Source organism: Pinus tabuliformis, chromosome 7 (assembly GCF_031772625.1).
Source record: "Pinus tabuliformis cultivar Carrire ecotype Pingquan chromosome 7, CPIR1, whole genome shotgun sequence".
In the NCBI taxonomy this organism is placed as follows: domain Eukaryota; kingdom Viridiplantae; phylum Streptophyta; class Pinopsida; order Pinales; family Pinaceae; genus Pinus; species Pinus tabuliformis.
Window position 1 is genome coordinate 1,185,103,035 of NC_142293.1, and position 27,028 is coordinate 1,185,130,062.

The 27,028-nt window shown below is 40.2% G+C and overlaps 1 protein-coding gene and 1 pseudogene across 2 annotated transcripts in view; both read left to right on the plus strand.

Moving 5' to 3' along the window:
- Positions 1-27,028, plus strand: part of LOC149251682 (glutathione gamma-glutamylcysteinyltransferase 1-like) — a 404,629-nt gene that overhangs the window by 94,225 nt on the left and 283,376 nt on the right. For both annotated transcript variants that reach the window (XM_089459521.1, XM_089459522.1), the window contains exon 3: positions 5,195-5,433. In XM_089459521.1, the coding sequence (XP_089315647.1) occupies positions 5,195-5,433 (239 nt within the window). The remainder of the gene's footprint in view (positions 1-5,194; positions 5,434-27,028) is intronic.
- LOC149251683 (DNA topoisomerase 1 alpha-like) lies at positions 14,743-16,239 on the plus strand (annotated as a pseudogene).

Consider the following 27,028-nt stretch of genomic DNA (forward strand, 5'->3'; position numbering starts at 1 on the left):
GGTTATTTAACTAAATAAACACTGAAAATAAATACAAATGTAGTCTCAACTCATATACAAATCATCAACTGAAATAATAGATAAACACACAAGGGACACTGTTATTTTTGGACAATCGTCCCCGAAAAAACGCAATGCGAGAAAACCGATGCAGTAGTTCTAAGGGTTTGTATTATTAAGCAGCTTTCTTAAGTACAACTAGGGTGCCAAACTGGCTCACCCAACAGAGATTTCTACACGGCAGTAATACCTCTTCTCGGAAGCAGATATTTAGCTTCTCTGCACTAGTCTGCCCCACGAAAATCCTTTCGGTGCTTCTCCAAGGCTCTGCGTCACCCCTGCTAGCCTCTGCGTAGCTCTGGAACCCTCTGCGTCAGCCCTCTGCCTCTCTGCATTAGCTCTTTGGCCTTGTGCGTCATCCACACAGGCCCCTCAGCCTCTGCACAGTTTCTGGCTGGCTCTGGGTAGCCTCCTCAATCACTGCGCTGAACCTCTGGCACTATCTTTGCCTGTCTGTTATGTACTCACTGCTCCTCGCTGCAACTCAGATCACTTGTTCGATTTCTCTCAGCAAACTCCGCTCCAAAAAATTGAATTGACTGATCAATCTCGGTGTATCTCCAACTGACCCTCAAGCCTCCTCTTATGTTGAAGCTTCTAAGTCTACCAGTTAGAAACCCTCCATGCACTTTACTGATTTATTCCTACCTACTTGTTCTGTTAATTAACAAGTTATTTACCATGTAAATACTGAAAATAAATACAAGTGCATGCTCAACACATTACAGATCATCAATTGAAGGAAATAAAAGCAAGCACACAAATGACACCGTTATTTTTGGACTAATGTCCCCAGAAAAACCAAATGCGGGAAAACCGGTGCAGCTATCTGAGGGTTTTATTATTAAGCAACTCTTTTCTGAGTACACTGGGTGCCAAACTAGCTAACCCGACAGAGATAAAAAAATCTGGTAGTAATACCTCTCTTTGGAAGCAGGTATTCGGAAAGCCTGCTCCACGAAATCCCTCTCCAACACAATTTAAAGCTCAGCGTTAGCCTGAAACCTTCTGCGTTAGCCTACTGAGGCTCTGCACAACCTCTGTAGCTCTCTGCATCACTCTTGTAGCCTCTGCATGGATGACGCATGCCCTTCTGGCTCTGCGTAGTCTCTGCTGCCTTTGCTTGGCTCCCTCTGGCTCTGCATCTGCCTCTCTCTGCTTCTGCACTGGTCTCTCGACACTGTCCTTGCCTCTTTGCCTCGTACTCACTGCCCCTCGCTGCAACTGATCACTGATTCTATCTCTCTTAGCAAACGCGCTCTAGAGAATAGAATGACTGATCACTCTAGTGTATTCTCCAAGTGACCCTCAAGCCTCCTCTTATACTTTTCTTGTTGACATGTCAACGACCGAGATTAAGTCCCTAATCGACGACTAAGATTAGATCTGGCTTGATCCATGTCCTTTGGACCATTCTAACACAATTTTACGTTAATTCATATTAATATTTTAATTTCCCTAAGTTTAGACTTAGGGATTTCATTAAAAATATTAATTATTTTAATATCTACCAAACTGTTTAGAATCTGCCCAAACCCTTTTTGGGTATTGGAGATCTTGTGTGCCCGAATCTCTCCACCAAATTTCGTGGCTAGAGCACATCGGATGCTACCCCAAATCAACACTCCCTCTTAGCGAGAACTGTGCTCTAGCAATACTCTTTACTGAGTATCCCCCTGATCATCTGACATCGGTCCCTGTGCTGATGCTAGGCCTGTTTCCCATCATCCTCTGCACTGCTGCATCCTATGTTGCATCTCCCTCTGCATTCGTGCTGCTGCCCATGGCCCTGCCACTGCCATTGTTGCATCTGCACTGCATCTCCTCTCTTGTTGCATCGTGCTGCCCATAGCACTACCACTGCTAACTGCTGCACTGCAATTCAATTACTGAGAAGTAAGTAACTGATCTCCCAACTCTGACTTCTCTGTCAGGCTAGAGTACTCCTGATGCTGAAGCTCTCTCTGCCGTTGACAAGTGCTCCATCTCTGACCTCTGCACTGCTGCAACAACTCCCTGCATCTCGCACCGTTGCACACCTCTTTGTGCCATCCTGCACTGGTGCAACAATCCTGTGCCTTTCGCACTGTTGCAGCCTGCTAACCTCCTGTTGTCCTGGGAATTCTGCATTGTAGCTCTCTCGCTGCTTCATCCGCATCCATCTCTACCCACATCCGCCAGTCCTGCTGCTCCTCTTCGGGGCTCTCGTAGCATGGTCTAATCCAAGAGGCTGGGTACCTCGAGGAACTTGCTCCTCATCGCCTGTAGTTTGTTTGATTGCAGCTCGATGTCTCCCCACTTCCGCTCAAGTGGCGTGTGTGCACTAATGGCACAATCATCGTCTGCCTCCACTTCCTTCTTTACCCTTGCTGGTGCTGCCTTGGTCTCAAAGGCCTCTCCTTTGTTTTTCTTCCTTGGACACTGGGTCGCATAATGATCCAGCGCCCCACAGTGGAAGCATTTGACCTTGGAGAGGTCCTTCTTTCGTTTCTCTTGGTTTCCCTCAAATGCTAGGGAAACATCGTCCTCCTCCTTGACTTTGATCCCCTTGCCGCTGCTTCTCGCCTTGCTTAGCCTTCTGATCTCTTCTTGGTGAAGAGCCGCCCACATTTCCTCCCAATGTGGAAGGGTCACTCTGCGCAGTGTACTCTGGATAAATACCTCCTAATCTTCTGAGACTGCATTCAGGGTTCTCACCATCAATTCCTGATCTGACGTTACTCCTATGGAAGTCAGTTGATCTTGGATCTCATTCAGTCGACGGAGGAAGGTGTCGATCGTTTCTCCCTTCTTCATCTGGTATGATCGCAATTGATTTTCTAGTAACATCCTTCTCTACACAAAAGTATGCTGGTACAATCTCTTTAGGGCCTCCCACATCTCATTTGCCGTTTCATTCTCGGCAATGTGTGGTACTACATTGTCCTTGACCTCGTCAAGGATGATGCTCTTGGCCGTTGCCATTGCCTCCTCGTACTTGTTGTTATCAGCTGGGTCAACTGGGATCGCTATCGTCCTCAAGGCGAAGTGCTTGACACAATTTCTGTCAAGTACGGATAAGATTCTGGCCTTCTAGACTGCGAAGTTTGAGTCTCCGTCCAGTCTGTCATGATCTCTTACTCCGTGTAGTGCCATGCTGCTCTTCAACTTCCCTCCTGGAAGTTCTTGATGTGATTCCCCCTGAGCCTTGATTTCCCTCCTAGAATCCCTTCTGTCGGTGTCAAGATGCCCCCTACTCTGATCGTCTGTGCAACTGCACCACTGATCCGGATTTCTCGGCTAGAAACCCTCGGTAGCAACTACCTCCTCCTTGGCCTTGCCCTGTTAGGTATTGTTCTGACTACAGTACCTCACCAGTGCCACTCTGCAACTTACCCACAGCCTCCTAAACCCCACCAATCTGAAGGTGAGAGCTCCTAGGCTCTGCGCAGTCTCGGCACCGACAAACTAGCTCCCTTAACCAACTGCGTCAACCGTCCTGGCCTCTGCGTGAGCCTGTCTTTGCCTCCTTCAGCATCTGCGCAGCCTCTTCTTGGCTCGAACTTGATGACGCAGGCACTGCGTCTCCCCTTCCTTGCTGCTAGGAACAACTTCTGTCATTCGGGACAATTGTTTTCTGCTGCTCCTGCTTTGCTGATGTCCTTAGTTCTCCTATGATCTGCAACCTCCCTCTGATACCATGTTGAAGTTTCTAAGTCTACCAGTTAGAAACCCTCCATGCACTTTACTGATTTATTCTTACCTACTTGTTCTGTTAATTAACATGTTATTTACCATGTAAAGACTGAAAATAAATACAAGTGCATATAGATCATCAATTGAAGGAAACAGAAACAAGCACACCAATGACACCGTTATTTTTGGACTAATGTCCCTGGAAAAACCCAATGCAGGAAAACCGGTGCAGTTATTTGAGGGTTTTATTATTAAGTAGCTCTTTTCAGAGTACACTAGGTGCCAAACTGGCTAACCCGACAGAGATAAAAAATCTGGCAGCAATACCTGTCTTCGGAAGAAGGTATTCGGAAAGCTTGCTCCACGAAATCCCTCTCCAGCACAATCTGAAGCTCAGCGTCAGCCTACTGAGGCTTTGGGCAGCCTCTCTGGCTCTCTTTGTCACTCCTGCAGCCTTTCCATGGATGAGGCAGGGCCTTCTGGCTCTGCGCTGTCTCTGCTGCCTCTGCGTTGTTCCCTCTAGCTTTGCGTCTGCCTTTCTCTGCTTCTGCGCTGGTCTCTTGGCACTGTCCCTGCCTCTCTGCCTCGTACTCACTGCCCTTCGCTGCAACTGATCACTAATTCTGTCTCTCTTAGCGAACCCCGCTCTAGAGAATAGAATGACTGATCACTCTAGTGTATTCTCCAAGTGATCCTCAAGGCTCCTTTTATACTTTTCTCCTTGACATATCAATGGCCGAGATTAAGTCCCTAATTGACGACTAAGATTAGATCTGGCTTGATCCATGTCTTTTGGACCATTCTAACATAGTTTTATATTAATTCACATTAATATTTTAATTTCCCTAAGTTTAGACTTAGGGACTTCATTAAAAATATTATTTATTTTAGTATCTCCCAAACTGTTTAGAATCTGGCCAAACCCTTTCTCGGTATTGAAGATCTCATGTGCCCTAACCTCTCCACCAAATTTTGTTGCTAAAGCACATCCGGTGCTACCCCAAATCAACATTTTATATTTTTCCTATTGAGTCTTCAACGGCCGAGATTAAGTCCCTAATCAACGGCTAAGATTAGATTTGGCTTGATCCATGTCATTTAGAACCTTCTCACTCAAATTTATATTAATACCCATTAATATTTTAATTTTCCTAAGTTTAGACTTAGGAACTCCATTAAAAATATTAATTATTTTAATATCTCTCTAAATGGGTGGAATTTCTCCTGGGTCTTGGAGATTTCATGTGCTTTTGCCTATCCACCAAATTTCATGGCTATAGCACATCTAATGCTACCACAAATCAACATTTTCCTGTTGTCATATTATTGTAACATGAAACTATGCTACACTTTTCTCAACTATGAGAGTCTCATACTCATCACTTAATATTCTTCATTGTCTGCTAACTTCCTAAAAGTTTCATTCTTGTTAAAAGAAAAATTTTAAATGGTTTTTCAGGGCCATGGCGCTGGTTTGATGAATCTATGCTTGACTGCTGTGAACCTTTGGAAAAGGTGAAAGTTGATGGCATCACATTTGGGAAAGTTGTATGCCTAGCTAACTGTGCAGGAGCGAAGGTTGAAGCATTACACAGTAATCAAAGTTCCCTTGATGAGTTCCGGAGATTTCTGAAAAGGTGTGCTTCCTCTGAAGATTGCCATGTGATTGCATCTTATCATAGAGCTCCATTAAAGCAGGTTTGTTTTTGTGTACTTTATATTGTTCCAGCACATTAATTTGTAGCTAGATTGTATTCAAACGCTTTATACTCTTTCATGCATTTTACAGATTATATGTATAATTGATGATTCGAAGTTAGAATTCAAATTATGACTGCCATTGGTTTCCTTGTGTTCAGAAATAAACAGTTAATACTTCATGTCTATTAGAATGTCTCATTTTCTGTAACCTTCGGTTATTTGATTCTCTTTGTTTCTGAACCTCCTTTTTACATATTGATCACCCGGACAGCCATATAATATTTTAGCTGTAATGACAATTTATTAGGCTCGTGCATTGCAAATATGTTTAGATAGCATGGTCAAACTAACTTTAGATCAATTTCTAGTTGTGCTTTTCTCCCTAGGCTTCATACAATTATTTTTAAATTGTGGTTTATGCATGCATTCTGGTTTATGCCAGCATTTTTATTTGTATTCGTTAGTTGCTATAGCAGTGCTGTACTTCTATAGTTCAAAACAGATGTTTTAGTTGGAAGAAATATTTCATTTTCTTGTACCTTGTCTCCTTCCTAGATGATGGTAATATGTCTCGCTCGTTCATTAACTTTACTTTCTTCAATCTTGTGATTCACTAGTTCCCATTGGTCTGTAATAATTAGTGTGCTTTCTTTTCTGTTTCTTATTTGACTCTACAACTGTACAAATTCTCCTAATAGATAATTATCATTAGTTATTCTAAGTGAGTTTGACTTTCTTCCATGAGCAGGGAATGTTGTCTTTTCCATTCACCTAGATCCTGATTGAATAGTCGGCCTCATATATCTCTTTGTGTATGTTATATCCTTGTGAAAGGAAAATATGGTCCCAATGGATGGTGTTGTAATGGCCCTTTCTGGGAATAGAAGTCAGGAGACAATTAATTTAATTATTTAATGTGATCTCTAAGATGATATTGCGTAATTAAATTAAAAGTGATTATTAATTGAGTTTTAATTAATTAAGGAATAAAACCTTATGAAGTCACTTTATTAAAAGGAAAAAAAAGACCCATGGAGCATGGTGTTATGAATATAATTCATAACAAAATAAAATAAATATAAATAATGTAAATAATAAAAAATCAAAATAATGATTGTGTTAAATAGTCCTTAAGTGAAAAGGCATGTCTAAAAGTGATGCTCAATCATGATAGGACACCTACTAGGTATATACACATGGTCTTATTGTAACATTCAATCATCCTTGTACATTTATATATCTTAATAATTATTTACAAAATACATTTGTGTATTTTACATTTTAGTGAAGAAGCTATAAGTTTTGTTGCTTCAGCGGTATTAGAGCCATGCGAGTATTTGAACGTTATCCGCCGCACAATACGCTGTTAAGTTTTCGGCCTGAATTCATTGAGCAGTTTAGTAAAATTCAAGAAGCATTTCAACGATTAGAAAAATCATGTGCAGAAGTTACAACACATCTAAAGGAAATCGATAATAAGGAAAATGATAACGATAGTGAAGAAATGAAACAAGGTGAAGCATGAGAAGAAGATTTTGATTAGAATGATCATAATGGAAATGAAGATGTAATAGATAATGATGAAGGTGAAAATGATATCGATGAAGACTATGTAAGTCAAGATGATGATCCAGATGAAGATGTTGTGGATGAGGACTATCTTGAAAAACAAGAAGATGAACAATATCATAACAATGATGAAAATTGTGAAGAAGACATTGATGATTCTAAAGATGGCAAACCTTTAAGTCATGATGTAGGAATTTACAGGGTAAGTTCCTTAGATAGAACACCAAAGAACACCGCTCACAAACAGATCACAGATCGGTACACCAGTATTCTTGACGTGGTTAAAACCCTCAAAGAGGGAAACAGTCCATGGTCTGAGCCAACGCGGCCACTTCAGGCAATTTATTAATGTAAAAGAAAGAAAATTTACATAAGCTTCTCTCATGAACGGTCACCTTACAAATGACCCTCCATGCTCTTTAAATAGAGATCATGGACCAATCGGGTGTTAAGCCATGGATCAAGTGTTGGTAATATCGAGGAGAGAATGAACCGTTGGATCATTTCATGTCTAGAACATATCGTGACCGTCGGATTGTAAGTTACAAAAAACACATAGTAAAGAAACACACTTTACCTAACTATACACTAGACCAAGTTATACTTGACTATTTCCTATGTGTCTAAATATCCTAACACATGAGGAGTTTATATTGCGAACAGGAGCTACAAAAAACACAATGGCCAGAGTGTTAATCTAGGTTGTCATTGATGTCAATATGGCACTAGCTGAGATGGAAAATATTGTTGAGATGCCTGGTTCCAAATGATGATGTCATAACTCTTGTTTCATAAGAATGTCATCAATTATGTCAAGTCACTAATGAAGAAGTCTTAAGAAGTGCCAAGTGCCAAGTATTTAGAAGCCCTTGATGACATATGGAGCACTGCATTTGATGATGTCATATTCTTGATGAATGACCACAATTGATGATGGCACTTGATGAGGTATTGATAACATGGTTGGAGATCATTTGATGGCTAGAAGATTATTTTGGAGTTATCCTAATGATGTTGCACTATGACTGCACTAGTATATCATGACATTGTTCATGCGTCATGCTACATGGATGTTGCACTCCTACATAATGACTCTATGATCCTATGATGACATTGATAACAATGAAGAAGCCAAAGAATGAAGAAGCCACGCTGTCCCAAACATTCCTCACGCTGTCCCAAACTTTTTATGCATAAAATTTAAGGACAGTCACGAAGAAAAATTATTTTGGACACCTTGGAAGCATCCTTTGAAAATGGATCCTAGACCATCTTAAAGAGGGATTTTTCCTCTTTCTAACGAGCCTTTATTTTCCCCGAAACTCCCAATAATTTGTGAGATATTGAATTTTTAAGTTAAGGAAATTATTCCTGGCAGTGAGCCGACCTACATTCAGTCATACAAGTCGGCCTCACTTCAAATAGACGTGTCCCTTCAGTTATAAACGAAATCTCTATAAATAGACGTTTAAACACTTCATTTTGATCAACAATTCAGGCAAGAATCCAGAGATACGAAGTACAAGAGAAGACGGAAGGTCGAGGAGAACAAGGAGACTATTGTTTAGGACGAGAAAAAGGTATAATTCTGTTTGGGCATAAAATTGTGGTCAAAACTGCCTTAGTTGCTGGGGTCGAAGCTCCCGTAGTTGACGTGGTCGAAGCTCCCGTAGTTGACATGGTCGAAGCTGCTGTAGTTGACGTGGTCAAAGCTGCCGTAGTTGCCGTGGTGGAAGCTGCCGTAGTTGCCGTGGTGGAAGCTGCCGTAGTCGTTGTGGTCGAAGTTGCAGTAGTTGGTGTGGTTGAGGCTGTCGTGGTGGAAGTTGTCATAGTTGTCATGGTCGAAGTGTTGATTTATTGGGATTGGACAAATAGAGCTTGTTGAAGTCTTCTCTTGAGAATAGAATAGGGCAGAGTTGGAGAACTTTGTGAAGCAACATATTGAAGATTTGTGGAGATCATTGAAGACCATGATGCATTGAAGCCATTATGAGGTGACCTTGAAGAAGTTTTGTTTGGGTAACATGAAGAGCAGTGGTGACACCTTCATGTGAAGAACAAGGTTGACATCGATGATGTGATGTGGAGACTAAGTGAAGCCGTAGCTAAAGATTGATAGGGCTTGTTGAAAAAAATATTGGGAGGCGTGAAGTATAACCAAACATACCTTGACAAGGTGAAGCTATAGGGTTGGAGCCCTTGGGGTTGTTGCCTTGGAAAGTCTAGTGCTTGGAAAATATAGGATTGGTGTCCTTGGAGTTGGTGCTCCTAAACTCAAGGTTGGTGCCTTGGATAAGATAGGGTTGGAGCCCTAGAGGATCAAAGTCCTTAAGAAACCAGGTCGGAGCCTAAACCAGATATAGGATTGGAGCCCTTGAGGTTGGTGCCTCAAAATTGACAAGGTTGGAGCCTTGGAAGTCCAAGTCGGTGCTTGGCAAATATAGGTTGGAGCCTAGGAGATTGAAGATCGGTGTTTTCACCTAGGGTTGGAGCCCTACATATATTGTACTTGGTTTATTGAAGAAATTAATAAAAACATTTATTCTTATTGTTCATTTTGTGTTCCAAATATTAGTGATCTAACTGGTAAAAGTAACAATTGAAAAGAAATACTGATTCACCCCTCTCAGTATTTCGAACAATTGGTATCAGAGCCAGTACCTTTAGTCAAGGCCTAACAGCGTGAAGGTTGATCATTAGAACACAAATGGCGAAGCCAAGGAAGAAAGTCTCCAATCCTCCTAAATATGTATCTCCCTCAACCACCGAAATTGAAGTCAATCAATTTATGAAGGCTCCATTGTTCAATGGAAACTTTGATATATGGGAGGCAAGAATGAGGAATTTCTTAAAGACTCAAGGCATTGAAGTCTGGAAATCGGTGATTGTTGATAGCATGATGGATGGAGAATCCAAGGAACATAATACAAGAGCAATGAAAGTAATCTTGAATGGGCTACCTGATTCTATGAAGGCCAATTTTGAAAAATGTTCATTAGCAAAAGGCATATGGGATAAAATTCATTATCTTCACTCAAAAGGAGCATTGACAATGATCTCTAGTCAAGAAAATGATGGAAAACAAGAAGGAAATCCAGAGCCCATCAAGGAAGGTGAAGATAAGAGTGATAACATCAAGGCTAAAGAAGACCTAGAAGATGAAGAGAATGAAAAAGATTTTGAAGAAGATCTCCTCACTAAACTTATGGCTACCATGGAAGAGATTAACAATTTGAAAAAGGAAAATGAGGAACTTAAGAAGAAAGTGCAAGTTGGTGACCAAGACAAGACAAGGAAGGAAGTTGACCTTGTCAAGCTTCAAGTAAAAGAAAGAGATGAGGAGCTCGCCAAGATTAAAGAAGAATTTTATCGAAACAAGAGAAAGCGTCATGTGGAAGTCATATCCATGACAAATCAATTGGATAAGGCAAAGAAACAGGGAGATACCTTGTCAAGCCACCTTGAACAAAAGCACAAAATCTTGAACAAACTTGAAGCAGAGATTGGTCAATACAAGGAAGAGGTCTCCTCCCCTAGATCTCAACTAGAAGAAGCATGGAAACAAGCACAAGGAGCTGAGAAGGTTATGGAAGGTTTGACATTCATAAAAGGACAAGTTGATGAAGCAGAAAAGGAGAGAAACACCATGATATGCCAACTAGAAGAAAAGGATGATGACATCACCAAGTTAAAATTAGAAATCACTTCTCTTAAGGCCCAATTGTGTGAAGCAACCAAGATGATGGAAGAAATGAAGAAGCAACTAGTTATGAAAGATGAAGATTGTGAAAAGTTGAAAGGAGAAATTGTCTTTCTTAAAAAGGAAGTTGACTTGCTGAATAAGAACTTGAAAAGCTCTCAAACCCTAGATGACATCTTAAATCATCAAAGGTCTCCCCTTGATAAATCAGGTCTTGGCTATGCAGGTGAATCCTCAAGCAAGAATGATGCAAACCCTAATGCTTCAAACAACAAGGATGTGAGGAAGCTAGGAAGAAATGTTGATGCTCCCAGTTCCAACAAAGGCAAGGAGAAGAGTCAAGACAACTATGGAAGAAACCTTCCTCCAAGAAGAAATGTAGATGGTGTCAAGGATACAAGAAGAAATGGTTATCATCAAAGGATCCCAAGGCAAAAAGACTTCAGAAGTACATCAAGGAAACCTTCTTCTCCCAGGTACCAAAGTATATTTCTTGGTTATTGCTATTCTTGTACAAACTTTGGGCACATGGCAAAAGATTGTAGGGCATCTCACATAGATAATTATAATGTTCCCTGTCAATATCCGAGAAGCAATTTTGCAAGAAGTCATGAATTCTTATTCATGAACAACATAGAGTGCTTCAAGTGTCATAACATTGGACATATGGCACGTAATTGTAACTTGACTTGGGCACCTACTCAAGATAGAATTATGCCAGAAAAGAAATTTACACAAGTATGGAGAAGGAAGCAAATACAATCTGAAAATCTCTTGAACTCTCTAGCCAACAACACATGTTGTTGACCTGATCTTCGACAATCTAAGCATTTGATGGGGAAACTTTGCCAAAAGGAATACCATGCATATAGTTAGGGGGAGCTTATGATGATTAGGCATTCTTACAGAAGCCATTCGTGAATGAGTCTTATGAAATCCTTGATGAGATATATGGACAATCATTCTTTGATAGATCATCTCTCAGGAACACACCTTGAAGAATATAATCCTTTTTCATCCGATGGATTATTATTGAAGATCTCTTCCACTTGATCATTAGCAGGTAATCTTTCATGAGGGGGAGTTGGTTCATCACATGAAGGAATTTAAGCACATCTATCATGGACCACATTGCCAGAAAGAAGAGCACCATGACAGGGGGAGTAACATAGCTATGAAGAACTACTATTCGTAAAGAAAAGAAGAAGCTTGACAGGGGGAGTACTTGGGCACCCCGTTTGCCATTGATGTCAAAGGGGGAGAGAATGTTGAAAGGGAAAGAATATTGCCATCAATGACAAAGGGGGAGATTGTTAATCTAGGTTGTCATTGATGTCAATATGGCACTAGATGAGATGGAAAATATTGTTGAGATGCCTGGTTCCAAATGATGATGTCATAACTCTTGTTTCATAAGAATGTCATCAATTAATATGTCAAGTCACTAATGAAGAAGTCTTAAGAAGTGCCAAGTGCCAAGTATTTAGAAGCCCTTGATGACATATGGAGGACTACATTTGATGATGTCATATTCTTGATGAATGACCACAATTGATGATGGCACTTGATGAGGTCTTGATAACATGGTTGGAAGATTATTTTGGAGTTATCCTAATGATGTTGCACTATGACTGCACTAGTATATCATGACATTGTTCATGCGTCATGCTACATGGATGTTGCACTCCTACATAATGACTCTATGATCCTATGATGACATTGATAACAATGAAGAAGCCACGCTGTCCCAAACATTCCTCATGCTGTCCCAAACTTTTTATGCATAAAATTTAAGGACAGTCACAAAGAAAAATTATTTTGGACACCTTGGAAGCATCCTTTGAAAATGGATCCTAGACCATCTTAAAGAGGTTTTTCTCCTCTTTCTAATGAGCCTTTATTTGCCTCAAAACTCCCAATAGTTTGTGAGATTGAATTTTTAAGTTAAGGAAATTATTCCTAGCAGTGAGCCGACCTACATTCAGTCATACAAGTTGGCCTCACTTCAAATAGACGTGTCCCTTCAGTTATAAACGAAATCTCTATAAATAGACGTCTAAACACTTCATTTTGATCAACAATTCAGGCAAGAATTCACAGATACGAAGTACAAGAGAATACAAAAGGCAAAGGAGAACAAGGAGACTATTGTTTAGGACGAGAAAAAAAGATAATTCTGTTTGTGGTCGAAGCTGCTGTAGTTGCTGTGGTCGAAGCTGCCGTAGTTGCCGTGGTTGAAGCTGTCGTAGTTTTCGTCGTTGAGGCTGTCGTGGTGGAAGTTGTCATAGTTGTTGTGGTTGAAGTGTTGATTTATTGGGATTGGACAAATAGAGCTTGTTGAAGTCTTCTCTTGAGAACAAAATAGGGCAGAGTTGGAGAACTTTGTGAAGCAACATATTGAAGATTTGTGGAGATCATTGAAGACCATGATGCATTGAAGCCATTATGAGGTGACCTTGAAGAAGTTTTGTTTGGGTAACATGAAGAGCAGTGGTGACACCTTCATGTGAAGAACAAGGTTGTCATTGATGATGTGACATGGAGACTAAGTGAAGGCGTAGCTGAAGATTGATAGGGCTTGTTGAAGAAAACATTTGGAGGCGTCAAATATAACCAAACATACCTTGACAAGGTGAAGCTATAGGGTTGAAGCCCTTGGGGTTGGTGCCTTGGAAAGTCTAGTGCTTGGCAAATATAGGATTGGTGTCCTTGGAGTTGGTGCTCCTAAACTCAAGGTTGGTGCCTTGGATAAGATAGGGTTGGAGCCCTAGAGGATCAGAGTCCTCAAGAAACCAGGTCGGAGCCTGAACCAGATATAGGGTTGGAGCCCTTGAGGTTGGTGCCTCAAAATTGACAAGGTTGGAGCCTTGGAAGTCCAAGTCGGTGCTTGGCAAATACAGGTTGGAGCTTGGGAGATTGAAGATTGGTGTCTTCACCTAGGGTTGGAGCCCTACATATATTGTACTTGATTTATTGAAGAAATTAATAAAAACATTTATTCTTATTGTTCATTTTGTGTTCTAAATATAAGTGATCTAACTGGTAAAAGTAACAATTGAAAAGAAATATTGATTCACCCCCCTCTTAGTATTTCCAACATAGAGATTCAAAAAAAAGTTGCAATTTGCTGCCTACTAGCAAATTTATTCAGCCTAAAGAATCTATGCAAATAGAGTCTGCGAAGTCTGAGAATGATTCAGATGATGATGTTCCCTTGCGTATGAGGTTTCAAGTAAAACAATCGACAAAACCACCCAGTGAAGGTTCCCCTATGCGTGGTGTTGACTCTGAGGATGAGAAGCCTTTAGCATTAAGACACAAACCAAAATCTCCCAGTGAAAGTTCCCCCATGGATAGTGACGACTCTGAAGATGAGAAACCTTTATCAACAAGAGACAATCTAAAACAAGCCAATAAAGGTTCCCTTATGGATAGTGATGTAAATAATGTAGCATTAAAGAACAAACCAAATGGATTGGTTAAGAAAGACATAAATGGAAAAACTCAATCTGTTAAAATTGAAATTAATTCCAAGAAGAAACCTTCAGATCAGGGGGATAACAGTCTAAGCTCTTCAGTCACCAAAAAGGCCAAGCCATCAGGGGTATCACCAGAGCCCAAAGTGAAAGCAGAACCAGAGGTTAAGGCAGAGGTTGATGGATATAGTGATGATGAGGATGATATTCCTATTGCTCAGCGCATGAAGAAAGCTCAAATGGCAAAGCCATCACCTCCTTTAGCAAAGCTACCTTCCTCAATCGAAAAAGTTGTCAAGGAAGAGAGGAAGGAGAAGATTAAGACAAATCCCGATGATTATATTGAAGATGAGGATGATATTCCAATTACACAATACTTGAAGAAAACTTGAATTGCCAAAGCCATCACCTTGTTTAGCAAAGCCATCACCTTCTTTAGCAAAGCCATCGCCTTCTATAGCAAAGCCAAAGGATTTCAAGAAGAAGGTGCTGCCAGTTAAGAGCATAACAAGCAGTGCAAAAAAAATTGAAACGGGGGAAACTGCCTCCTAGATCTGGAGAAGGTCAAAGGATTTCAAGAAGAAGGTGCTGCCAGTTAAGAGCATAACAAGTAGTGAAAAAAAATTGAAATGGGGGAAATTGCCTCCTAGATCTGGAGAAGGTCAAAAGTGGACAACTTTGCAGCACAATGGAGTGATTTTCCCTCCGCCTTACAAGCCTCATGGAGTTAAGTTGCTTTACAATGGCAAACCAGTTGATCTAACTCCTAAAGAAGAGGAGGTTGCCATTATGTTTGCTGTCATGAAGGACACTAACTATGCAACAAAGCCGAAATTCATAGAGAACTTTTGGCATGATTGGAAGAAAATTCTTAGGCCAAAGCATGTTATTCAAAAGTTTGAACTCTGCGATTTTACACCAATTTATGATTGGCATCTCAGGGAAAAAGAGAAGAAGAAACAAATGAGTGCAGAGGAAAAGAAAGCTTTGAAAGAAGAAAAACTAAAGCAAGAGGAAAAATACACGTGGGCAATTGTTGATGGAGTGAAAGAGAAGGTTGGCAATTTCAGAGTTGAGCCCCCAAGATTATTTTGTGGCCGTGGAGAGCATCCTAAGATGGGTAAATTGAAGAAGAGAATTTATGCAGAGGATAGTACAATTAATATTTGGTCTAAGGCTCCGATTCCGGAGTGTACAATACCTGGCCACATGTGGAAAGAGGTTAGACATGATAACTTTGTCACGTGGTTGGCTTTTTAAAATGACCCAATCAATCCAAAGCAATTCAAATATGTATTCTTAGCTGCGAGTAGTTCTTTGAAAGGTCAAAGTGACAAGGAAAAGTACGAGAAAGCAAGAATGCTGAAGGAGTAGATAGATAACATTCGAGAAACATATACAAGACATTTTAAAGCAAAGGATGAAACCAAGAGACAAATTGTTGTGGCAACTTACCCTATTGATAGGCTTGCTCTGAGAGCTGGAAATGAGAAGGATGACGATGAGGCTGATATAGTTGGTTGTTGCACATTAAAAGTGGAGAATGTGCAATTACTTGAACCAAAATCTCTGCAGTTTGACTTCCTAGGTAAGGATTCAATTCAATACTTTAACATAGTTGAGGTAGATGAACGAGTCTACTAGGCGATTGGTGATTTCAAAAAGGGTAAAAGTGGCGGGGATGACTTGTTTGATAAGCTTGACACAAGCAAGCTAAATGCTCATCTTAAGGAAATTATGCCTGGCCTTACAACAAAAGTCTTCCGCACATAGAATGCATCTATCACATTGGATAGGTTGCTTCAGGATACAATTGGTATCATTGCACCAAAGAAGGTTGCTGATTATCAACGTGCAAACAAGGAGGTAGCAATTCTGTGTAACCATCAACGATCTGTCTCAAAGTCACATGGTGCTCAAATGGAAAGACTTGAAGGGAAAATGGTAGAGTCACAGAGCCTGATCAAGGAGCTGCAAATTTGTCTGAATAGAGCAAGAAAAGGGAAGCCACCACTCAATGATGCAGAAGCGAAGCCCATCTTGACCAAGCAGCTATAGAGCTGAAGCTCTTATGATCGAAACAACCATAGGGAAAGGACTGAAAATTCCTAAACTGGAATCCCTACTGTAGCAACTAATGATATTTCTCCTACTTGTTAGATTTACATGAACAAGTTATTTGCAGTTTCCTACGACAAACATTGAAATACATACACTGCAGCCTACACCATTTAAATAATATGCCGAAACAAGACACTGAACAAGAGAAAGATACAACACAAATGACACAGTTATTTTTAGACAAACGTCCCCGGAAAAAACCAATGTGGGAAAACCGATGCAACAAATCTGAGGGTTTTTATTATTAAGCAAAAGTTACTTCTAAATACAACCTCTGGATGCCTTGTTGGCAATCCAGTATATAGAATATCACTCGTAGAAGAAATTACTGAGATTACCTCACTCTACACTGCGAGTCTCGACTGATCTGATAGCTGAACTAATATGTCCCTGACTACTTTTGCGCTGTCCCTATCCAGTCACTGCGTGGGCTTGCGTCGCAGCCTCTAAGGCCCTGTGTGACTTCTTTACTGGATCAATTTGCTCTCAGAAGCTGACTCCATCCCTCCCGGATCATAATGTCAAACCTTCTCTGCAAATTTCGGACCTCTGCATGGAAGGCTTCTGCGCTGCTTTGCATGGGCCCTGTGTGAACCCTTCCTGGCTCCGCGTCGCACTCTCTGGGCACTGCACTGTCTCCTCTGTGTGTCTCTCTGCCTCTCTGCTGAGCATTCTTGGCCCCGGAGAAGATCCTCTAGTCAAAACTCTCTCTACCCCTCTCTGCGTGATCACTATGAAATCACTGCGCTGTCTCTAGCTTCAGCATTCGATATGATTGATCAACTCTTTGTGTGCCTTCCAAATGACCCTCAAGCTTCCTTAAATAATCTCCTCGTTCACATTCAACGACCCAGATTAGAAGCAAATCAATGGATAAGATCATTTTTGCTCGATCCTAGTTTTCTTCTAGAAGTTACACCCACAGTTAGATTAATACCCATTAATTATTTTAATTTCATAAGTTTAGACTTAGGGACCCATTAAAAATAATTAATTATTTTAATAAAACTGTCTCCGAGTGGAATTTCCCAAAACGATTTCTGGGTTCCTACGAATACATGTGCCCAAGTCTCCTTGCAAAATTTGAGACTTAGAGCACATCCGATGCTACCAGAAATCAATACTCCCTCTTAGCGAGGAATGTGCTCTAGCAATGCCTCCCACCAAAGCATCACCCTGGCTTCATAACATTGTCCTCTGTGCTGCTGATGTCTGGCATGTTGTCCACCAACTACTGTGCTACTGCTGCAACTGTATTACTGCTAACACTTGCCACTGTCAACACTGCATCCGTACTACAACCCCCTCTCAAGTGCTACATCTGTGCTGCTTCTAGCATTGCCATTGCTAACACTTCATCTGCACTGTAACTGAGAAACATCCCAAAATCTAAACAAGTGTTCAGCATAGATGCATCTTGATGCTGAAGATCTGATTGCTTCTAGTCCCACGCTATCCCTCTGAAGCCACTGCGCTGCTGTTGCTACTGCACCGTGCCTCCTTGCAGTGCTGCAACTCTGCACTACGCTGCTCAGACTTAGCGTTCTAGCCACTGCATCTATCGCTCCAACACTCCTCTGCACCATTTGACGCTTAGTCCATCCTGCTACTACTAATCTGGGCTCCCGTAGCAAGGAGTTGATCCGAGATGTGGGCTCCTTAAGGATCTTGCTCATTTGTAGCTCTTTCGAACTACAACTGTAAATCAACCCAACTCCCTCCTTGAGGTATCTCGGCTGTGATGGCAAACTCCTCCTCGATCTTCGCGAGTACAGCGTTCAGATCTTGCCTGTCATATTTTCCCTTCTTCTTGGGAGGACACTGTGTTGCGTTGTGACCCATTTCACCACACCTGAAGCATTTGATCTTCGAGACGTCTTTCTTCTGCATCTGCTGCTCCTGTTGCCCCTTGGATGTAAGGGTTGCATTCTCTTCCTTCTCCTTGGGCCTCGACTCACTGTTGCTGCTTCCGTCAAGATTACACTTGACTAGATCTCTCCTCAACTCCTCTTGCTTAAGAGCTGCTCACATCTCATCCCAATTCGGCAAACTCACCCCGCCCAAGATACTCTGGACAAAGACTTGCCACTCTTTTGTGACTGAATCTTTGGCCAGTCTTACCATCTCGGAACCTTGAGGTGTAGACCCCACAACTGTTAACTCGTCCTGGGTCTCCTGAAGCTTTGTGAGAAACGGATCAATGCGCTCCCCCTTCTGCATCTGTGCAGATCTCAATTTCTGCTGTAAGTACATCTTCCGCGGCTCGAAAGATCCTTGATACAGTGTTGCCAAGGCATCCCACATCTCCTTGGCAGTCCCTCTGCTAGGAATGTGACATACCACGTGATCCTTTACTCCATAAAGGATCATCCTCTTGGCCTTCGCTATTTCTCCGTTGTACTTCTTCAGCTGATCTGGATCCATGGGTTCAACCACCACGCTGTCGACATAGACTTTGAGAAAATGCTCATCTAGAAGACACAACATCCTTGTCTTCCAGATCTCATAGTTGGATCCCCCATCCAATCTATCCTGATCTCATAGTCCACTCGCTGCCATCTCTGCCACGAAAATGTAGAAATGCTCCTCTCTGTTTCTTATTGCTGCTGCTCGGGCAATAAGAAAATGGACTTCTTGGCAGGAAGTCTACCGAGGAAAAATTCCCTCACGATGCTTCTCCTGTCTCTTTTGATTATTTTCTGCCCAACAAACTGCCTGCAAAAAAAAATGTCCCACCAACGCTTTCCTCACGCTAAGGCTTAGCGCTGCTCCCTCTAGCATGACAAAATTTTGACCTGGAAGCCTTTCCTCTTTGTCGATTCACTTAGAGAGAGACTTTCCTCGAAAATTCAGCGCTCCTGGCTTGGCTTGCGCAATCCTTCTGGGGATTTGAACTGCTGTCTCCTGCAGCTATTTGACCTCCTTCTCTGCTCAGCGCTGGGTTCTCTAGCACTGCTCTTCTTGTCTCGCCTGCAACTCCGAGACCATGTGAAAATTCCTAAACCAGAATCCCTACTGCAGCAACTGATGATATTTCTCCTACTTGTTAGATTTACATGAACAAGTTATTTGTAGTTTCCTACGACAAACATTGAAATACATACATTGCAACCTACACCATTTAAATAATATGCCGAAACAAGAAACTGAACAAGAGAAAGATACAACACAAATGACACAGTGATTTTTGGACAAACGTCCCCAGAAAACCCAATGCGGGAAAACCGGTGTAGAGAATCTAAGGGTTTTTATTATTAAGCAGAAGTTATTTATGAATACAACCTCTCGATGCCTTGCTGGCAATCCAATATAGAGAATATCACTCGGTAGAAGAAATTAGTGAGATTACCTCACTCTACACTGCAAGTCTTGATTGATCTGACAGCGAAACCAACGAGTCCGAGGCTACTTCTGCGCTGCCCCTATGTAGTCACTGCGTGGGCCTGCGTCACAGCCTCTAAGGCCCTATGTCACCTCTTTGCTAGATCGATTTTCTCTTAGGAGCTAACTCCAACACTCCCGGCTCAGAACGTCAAACCTCCTCAGCGAATTTCGGACCTTTGTGTGGAAGGCTTTTGTGCTGCTCTGCGTGGGCCCTGCGTGAGCCATTCTTGGCTCTGTGTCACCCTCTTTGGGCATTGCGCTGCCTCCTCTGTGTGTCTCTCCGCCTCTCTGTGGAGTATTCTTGGCTCCAGAGAACATCCTCCAACCAAAACTCTCTCTGCCCCTCTTTGCGTGATCACTACGAAATCACTGCGCTGTCTCTAGCTTCAACAATTCGATCTGACTGATGAACTCTCTATGTCTTCCAAATGACCCTCAAGCTTCCTTAAATAATTTTCTCGTTGACATTCAACGACCCAGATTAAAAGCTAATCAATGGCTAAGATCATTTCTGCTTGATCCTCGTCTTCTTGTAGAAGTTACACCCATAGTTACATTAATATTCATTAATTATTTTAATTTCCTAAGTTTAGACTGAGGAACCCATTAAAAATAATTAATTATTTTAATAAAACTGTTTCCGTGTGGAATTTCCCAAAATGGTTTCTGGGTACTTTGGAATACATGTGCCCAAGCCTCCCTACAAAATTTGAGACTTAGAGCACATCTAATGCTACCAGAAATCAACAAGTAGCTGAAGCCCTTCTGGACTTGATAGGTACAGAGATAGGGGATATGACAGGCGAGATGATGGATGTGACAAATATGACCGTTTTGGATATCATAAAGAGCAGGATAGCGATTTACTGTCGACGGTAAATCGATCAGTCAAACATTGTAACCCTGGTCAAAAGGCGCGGTGTTGGTTCGATTACATAATTACATAGTTCCATTACACAGTTACGGTCAATATATATAAGTGCGATTGATACACCATTGTCATTATAGCGTAGGTCGAGTTTTGCGTGGTCATTATAGCATGTGTCGAGTTTTGCATGGTCATTATAGCGTGGCTCAATACATGTTACATCATAGTTACATTATATTGTGGGTTGAGATTTTTCTCATTGTATAGTTATATTATTAACATAATTTAATTAATTAAATTATTTAAATAATTAAATTATCTAATTTAAAAAAAGAAGAAGAAGAAACGGGTTCGCAAAGAAGGGAATCAACATGCCAAAATGACGTATGCAACATGAAAGAAATTATTATCGATAAAGCTTTGAGGACAAAGCTTATGAAGAGAGGGGCAATGTTATGAATATAATTCACAACAAATAAAATAAATATAAATTATGTAAATAATAAAAAATCAAAATAATGATTGTATTAAATAGTATTTAAGTTAAGTGAAAAAGCATGTCTAAAACAATGTTGCAGTAATCGTTATCGGGATATTATCCGGGAGGGGAAAAAAATCAGAAAAAATAAAAAAAATCGGCAAAAATCGGGAAAAAATCGTAACATACAAAAATATTCATTTTTTTTCAATTTTTTTAATATCTAAAGCATTTACAACATAAAATAAATACATTGAGACATAAATATGATAAAATAACTAATATATAATATGTGTAATATCATTTCTAGTGCTACATCATATGATCACACATAACAATGAATCATGTCCTGAATAGTAAGTCCTGACTCCTGAGTCCCAACTCAGCTTCAAAATATCAACAAAAAATATAATAATGTATCTCATATCATTAGTCATAATATCATATACAATGAAATGAACCAAATAACTAAAGTCTAATACTACTGATTTCCTCTGCCCCTCTAGATGTAGACACCGGCGGAGTTGGCAGTGGACTCTGCTGTGCTCTAGAAGCTGAAGAACTAGGAGCTACAGGAGGTAGACCACGTCCTCCACTGGTGACAAGGGTAGCCTGGGTAGGTTGTGTCACCTCCTCCTCATCATCAAAAACATCGTTGATTTTTCCAAATATTTTTTTCCCAAAAATCACAGTTTTTACGAAAAAATCGTGTTTTTTCGTGATTTTTTGTGAAACAAAAATTTAGCGTAAAAATCAGGGGATAATATCACCAAACTCCAAAAATCACGATTTTCCGATAAATTTGCGTTTTTCGCAACACTGGTCTAAAAGACATGCTCAGTCATGAAAGGATACCTGCCTAGGTATATAAGCAGGGTCTCATTGTAACATAAAATCATCCTTGTATATTTATATATACTAATAAAATATTATTTACAAAATACGTTTGTGTATTTTACATTTTAGTCAACACGCTATAAGTTTTGTTGCTTCACATGGTAATTGCCCATGGTATTATGATAGCCCATGACATTAAAAAGAAGATTACAACTTGCTCTTGGACAGGTTGGATGTTGATTTTCTTAATTGCTTTGAGAGCTCATGAAGCTTGAAGGCTGGGTGCAAACCCACGTGGACGATAGTTCCAATGGTGTGAGATCCATATTAGCTGATCTGGCCAGATTGGTTTTATTGAAATTCTATGGCAAATGCAGTAGAATACAATTTTTTGAACTAATAATGATGTCATAATGATTTTCAACTAGTACTTTTCAAGCCAACGATATCATTGAATAATTACACACACAAAATCTCAACTGTAAATGTAGCGGAAATAATGAAGATCATAGAAAGACATCCATGCACAGTAGACACAAAACTTCTCACTTGGAAAGCCCAACCTTGGGAGAAAACCTAGCAGTCTTTACTGGAGGAGAAATTGTCTTTCAACAAGGTTTACAAATGAGAAATTTGTCTAGAAATCTGTGCCAATATACAAGTCAATATACCAGTCAAACTCGGTCAAACAACTACTGGTCAAACCAGTCAAAAATCAGAATTCAACATCAGTCAACAACCTGGTCAAACTGTCTTGTGGTCAAACTTTGTTTCAAACTTGCGATCTACGACCAACGATCCGTATGCGCTGTTGTGGTCAACCCTTTGGTCAACTTGCACGAGTAGTCAAATTTGGTCAAACTACACTGTACGGATCACACCTGCGGTTGGTCAAAACTCGATCATGCTGCAACCAACTCTGTTGGTCAAGTTGTTCAACTCCTCACATGTGCGGCCTCCAAAAGAGAGAGAGAATGATGAAGAAATGATAAATATGATTTCCAACAACATATCTCTCCTTGATCAAATTTTTCCTCCACTAGAAAAGATCAATTGAGCTTGCTATGTTGGTAATTTGTCTCTCACATGGTTGTCTACTTATATAGAGCTCTAATGTTGAGTGGAGACCAATCAAGATGGCTCCTCATCACAAAAGATCCCTTCATTAATGGAGCCTACATCACAACTCAACATTAGATTAGAATTGTTCACTCCACTATTGGGTGTGTTGCACTCAAATTGTGAGAGTTCCAAGGAAGCAAAAGTACCAAATTTTGTTCAACTGGATTGGATCACCTATCAACAATCCATATGTCATGGTCATCCCATTCTGCAAGTTATATGATGTAAATGATCATAGTAAGACCTTGAGTATATGTAACAAGCTAGGTAAGCCTATGATTTGGGTGACAATTTTCATCCTAGGAAGCTTTTTAACCTTGCTATTATCAATGTTTCTAAACACGGCTAATCCAAAGAGTTTTTCCCCTCCAACTTAAACCCCCAAAGCTAGGGTGAAATTTATTGTCGAAATCTTATGTGAGTCCTAGTGATTTTAGTCGAGTCTAATGTAAAAGTGATTCGAGAATAATTTAAGCTAGTTGGCTTAATTATTTTATTACAAATCACTTGGTCTACTAGATCATATGGTGTCACAGATAGGTTATGTGTTGCAAAGTGTAACTAGGTTTGGTCTTCATAATGACATGTAATTATGATTCTATGTATTGTGATGTAAAGAAAAAACTTAAAAGATAAATTTATTGTATTGCTTGCTTCATGGGTTTCATGAGCAAGAGATTTTATTTTTGAGTCAAGACTCCCATTGAGAGTCTTTAGGAATTATTTGTCATCTAGTCATAAAATAGAGTCATTGTCATGTAATGAAGTCATGTTACACTTTGTAAAAGGTCAAATTTGTCTGTGTAAATTATCCTCCAAGACCTTGTCAGTTATCCTCTTCAAGTTGACCTACAACGATGGAAGAATATGATAGAAGAAGTCGGCCTCACAACTTGTCATCATGTCGGCCTAAGGGTCATGAGTTGATTTGTATAAGTAGCCTCACTTGGCCTCACTTGAAGGCAAGCAACTCGACATGCATTCGGTGAAGAAGTGCGAAGAAGGGCTTAAAGAGAAGTGTGAAGAAGTGATAAGGAGAGTTTCTTCTGGGGCAACGAAGGAGTTTCTTCTGGGGCAGCGAAGAAGTATTCTTTTGGGGCAGCGAAGGAGGTTTCTTTTGGGGTCAATGAAGCAGAGTTTCTTTTGGGATAACGAAGAAAGGATTCTTCTGGGGTACTTGTTCTAGGTGACAGAGATAGAGATCTAGAGACCGATATTCTCTAGAGGAAGCTAGTGAGATCATAGAGACCGAGTTTCTCTAAAGGAAGTCAAGAAGAAGTAGTGTGAAGGATAGAGACCGAGTTTCTCTAGAAGGAGCCAAGGAGAGCAGTTCGAGATCAAGAAGAAAGTCGAGGAAGGGAAGAGGCAGAGCATCAAGGTTAGTGACAAGGTTCTTGGGAGGATACTAGAGTCAAGGGTCTTTGTCATGGTCTTGGTACTCGTCAATTGAAGATCTAGAAGAAGAATTTTGATCGGGTTTTCCTCTCAAGAGGTGAGAGGTTTTGGCCCTGGCTGACAAGCCTACATACTGTGTCACTTGTCTTTTATTGTGCATATTGGTAATTGTCTTGATGAAAAGAACACAATAATAACATAATGAATAAAATATTATAAGCTAAGAAGTAAAAGTATATCACAAGCTATTATCAAGCAGAGAAATCTTTTAACTATCCATGCCCTAGATTTCTTAACATTATGTGCCTGAGGGTCTATGCCAAATGTGTATTCCCCCTTTGAGGGTTGTAAATGTAAAATCTTATGTATTAGAGGGTGGAAAAATAATTAAATCCCCTCATGTGTAAATTAATTAATTTTTCTGGCAAAAAAAATTAAATCCGAAGCTAGAAAATTAATTAATAAAATGAAAATTAAGTTGTCTTAGGAAAAACAATTCTCCAAGTGGAAAAATTTGTGCGTTTTAAAGGAATCAATTTTTAAAGGTCCTTCACCAAGGAAATATGGTATATTTCAAGAAAATTTGGACCCTTGGACCTTGGTGGTTAATTCAAAGTCAATTTTTTGAGGAAATTAGCTCAAAATAATTAATTATGAGCCAATAAAAATAGAATTAAATGATAAATTCGAAAATTCCTCAAAAATAAAAAATCAAGGGCCAAGATTAAAAGATCTTGAAGTGTTTATGTTCGACCACGATTATTTTGACGAGGATCAAAGAAATTAGCTGCTATTTTTCCACTGGGAGGATAAATCTATAAATTAGAGAGTCATTTGAGTCTTTAACATCTTGATCTTTGGTTAAAAAACTTCTGTTGAAGCAACTGTTTAACTATTGTCCTGCTGGGATCTATTTTTTCAATCATAATAAAGACTTTGGGGTGCAATTCAAGGTGTTCTTGCTTATTGGTTTGTGGTATGTGCTGACTACATGCATATCTATGGTTTGCTGAATATTGGTAAGATTTGTTTTTTCATTAGATGGAGACAAAACCATATTATTGATAGTTTTGGGCTAATCTTAGGTGGTTTAATTCCCTATGTGATTTAACAAATTATTTTTGAGATAAATTCATAGTGCTTGTAGGTATTTTAGTCCTTGGCCTCCAAGTTCACAAATTTGGGGAAAAGAAACTGTTGCTTGGATTCCAAATATTTATATGGTGGATTAAATCTTCGCTAAGGTTATAGTATACATTGGGGTTTCTAAAGTATTTTTAGCCATTCTTCAAAGGAAAAAACTCCATAAAAATATTTTTCTCAAAAATTTAAAATTTTCAAAACCCTTGTATATTTGTAAATCTTGTGAATAATTTTGTAGATCTAACTTGTAAATTATTTTTTCTAACTTTGGTTTTGGGGATTTTTAGTGTTTTGTATATATTTGGGGTTTTGGGGTTTTGATGATGATTCTGCCTCTTGTTTTCCCAATGACCAAGATATTATCATCTTAAATGTGTCTAAATCATCCAGTCCTTCTTACCCCGAGGATGGTAGGCCCGAGATAGTTCTTCATCAAAGATTTATGTACCTGGTCATTGACGTTTCCATATTTTTGTTAGAGGAGCAAATTCAATCATCTCGGTTGGTGTCTTTCCCTTCTTTCGGGATTCTTTTCCATGGCATATGGGTCTCTTATTTTCCCACCTCCTGCCCTCGCAATCCCTCATATTTGTGTTTTTGGATCTGTTGCATGAATAGTCATAGAAGTACATGTTCTGTACTGATCAACTAACATGTTGGTTGCATTGGATCTATGATTAACATCATAGGATATTTCTCATGGTAGATTAGTTGCATTCAGATTAAAATTTGCATATTTATTTTTCTGTTGATTTTACGGCCTAACACCAAGCATGGGTGATCATAAGACACCATAGAAACATGCCGCCCAGTGGGTTCAGTCTTTGATATATGCAGCTAACAGGTCTACAGTAACCAAGAGATTGCTGATGTTCCCATGACCTCCTGTTCGAGTAGCTTCACCCACTTTTTGAAACATCACGTCCCAGTTGGAGACAAATGTTACCTACCATTTTGTGGGTGATATCCCTAAGAGAAAATTTTTCTCCAAGACAGTCCTCAGCGGACAACCAGCAACCCCTTGCAGCCACCAACTAGCTTGTTGTGCCACTTCACGGCCACCTGAGCTAGCCATGTGGTCCCTCACCCATCTGTCATGATTGTATGTTTGAAGGTGGGCCTCCCAAACCTAAAGGTATGCCTTGTCATTTGGTAATTGAGTATTGTAGTTTACTTATCATGGAAACTTTTGGGCATGGATTAATGGGGGGATTCGACGGAATGAGTGGGCTAGGTCTGTGCTCTTGTCCACTAGACCTCTTTTAGATGCTACCTTGGACCTTATTCCTATGGGATCTCTTTTATTGACCTTTGAGCTTTAGGGATGGTACCACATGGGAAACCCTGGTTTTGGTTGTGTGGTCCTGCTCCCTCATCCACATATATCACTCCCCTTCTACTCATTATAACCCTATTCATCATTCCTCTCACCCAAGTCCACATTCCTCCATTGGGTCCACATAGGGTTAGCCTTCCCCTCCCCTTGTCCACACCTAGGG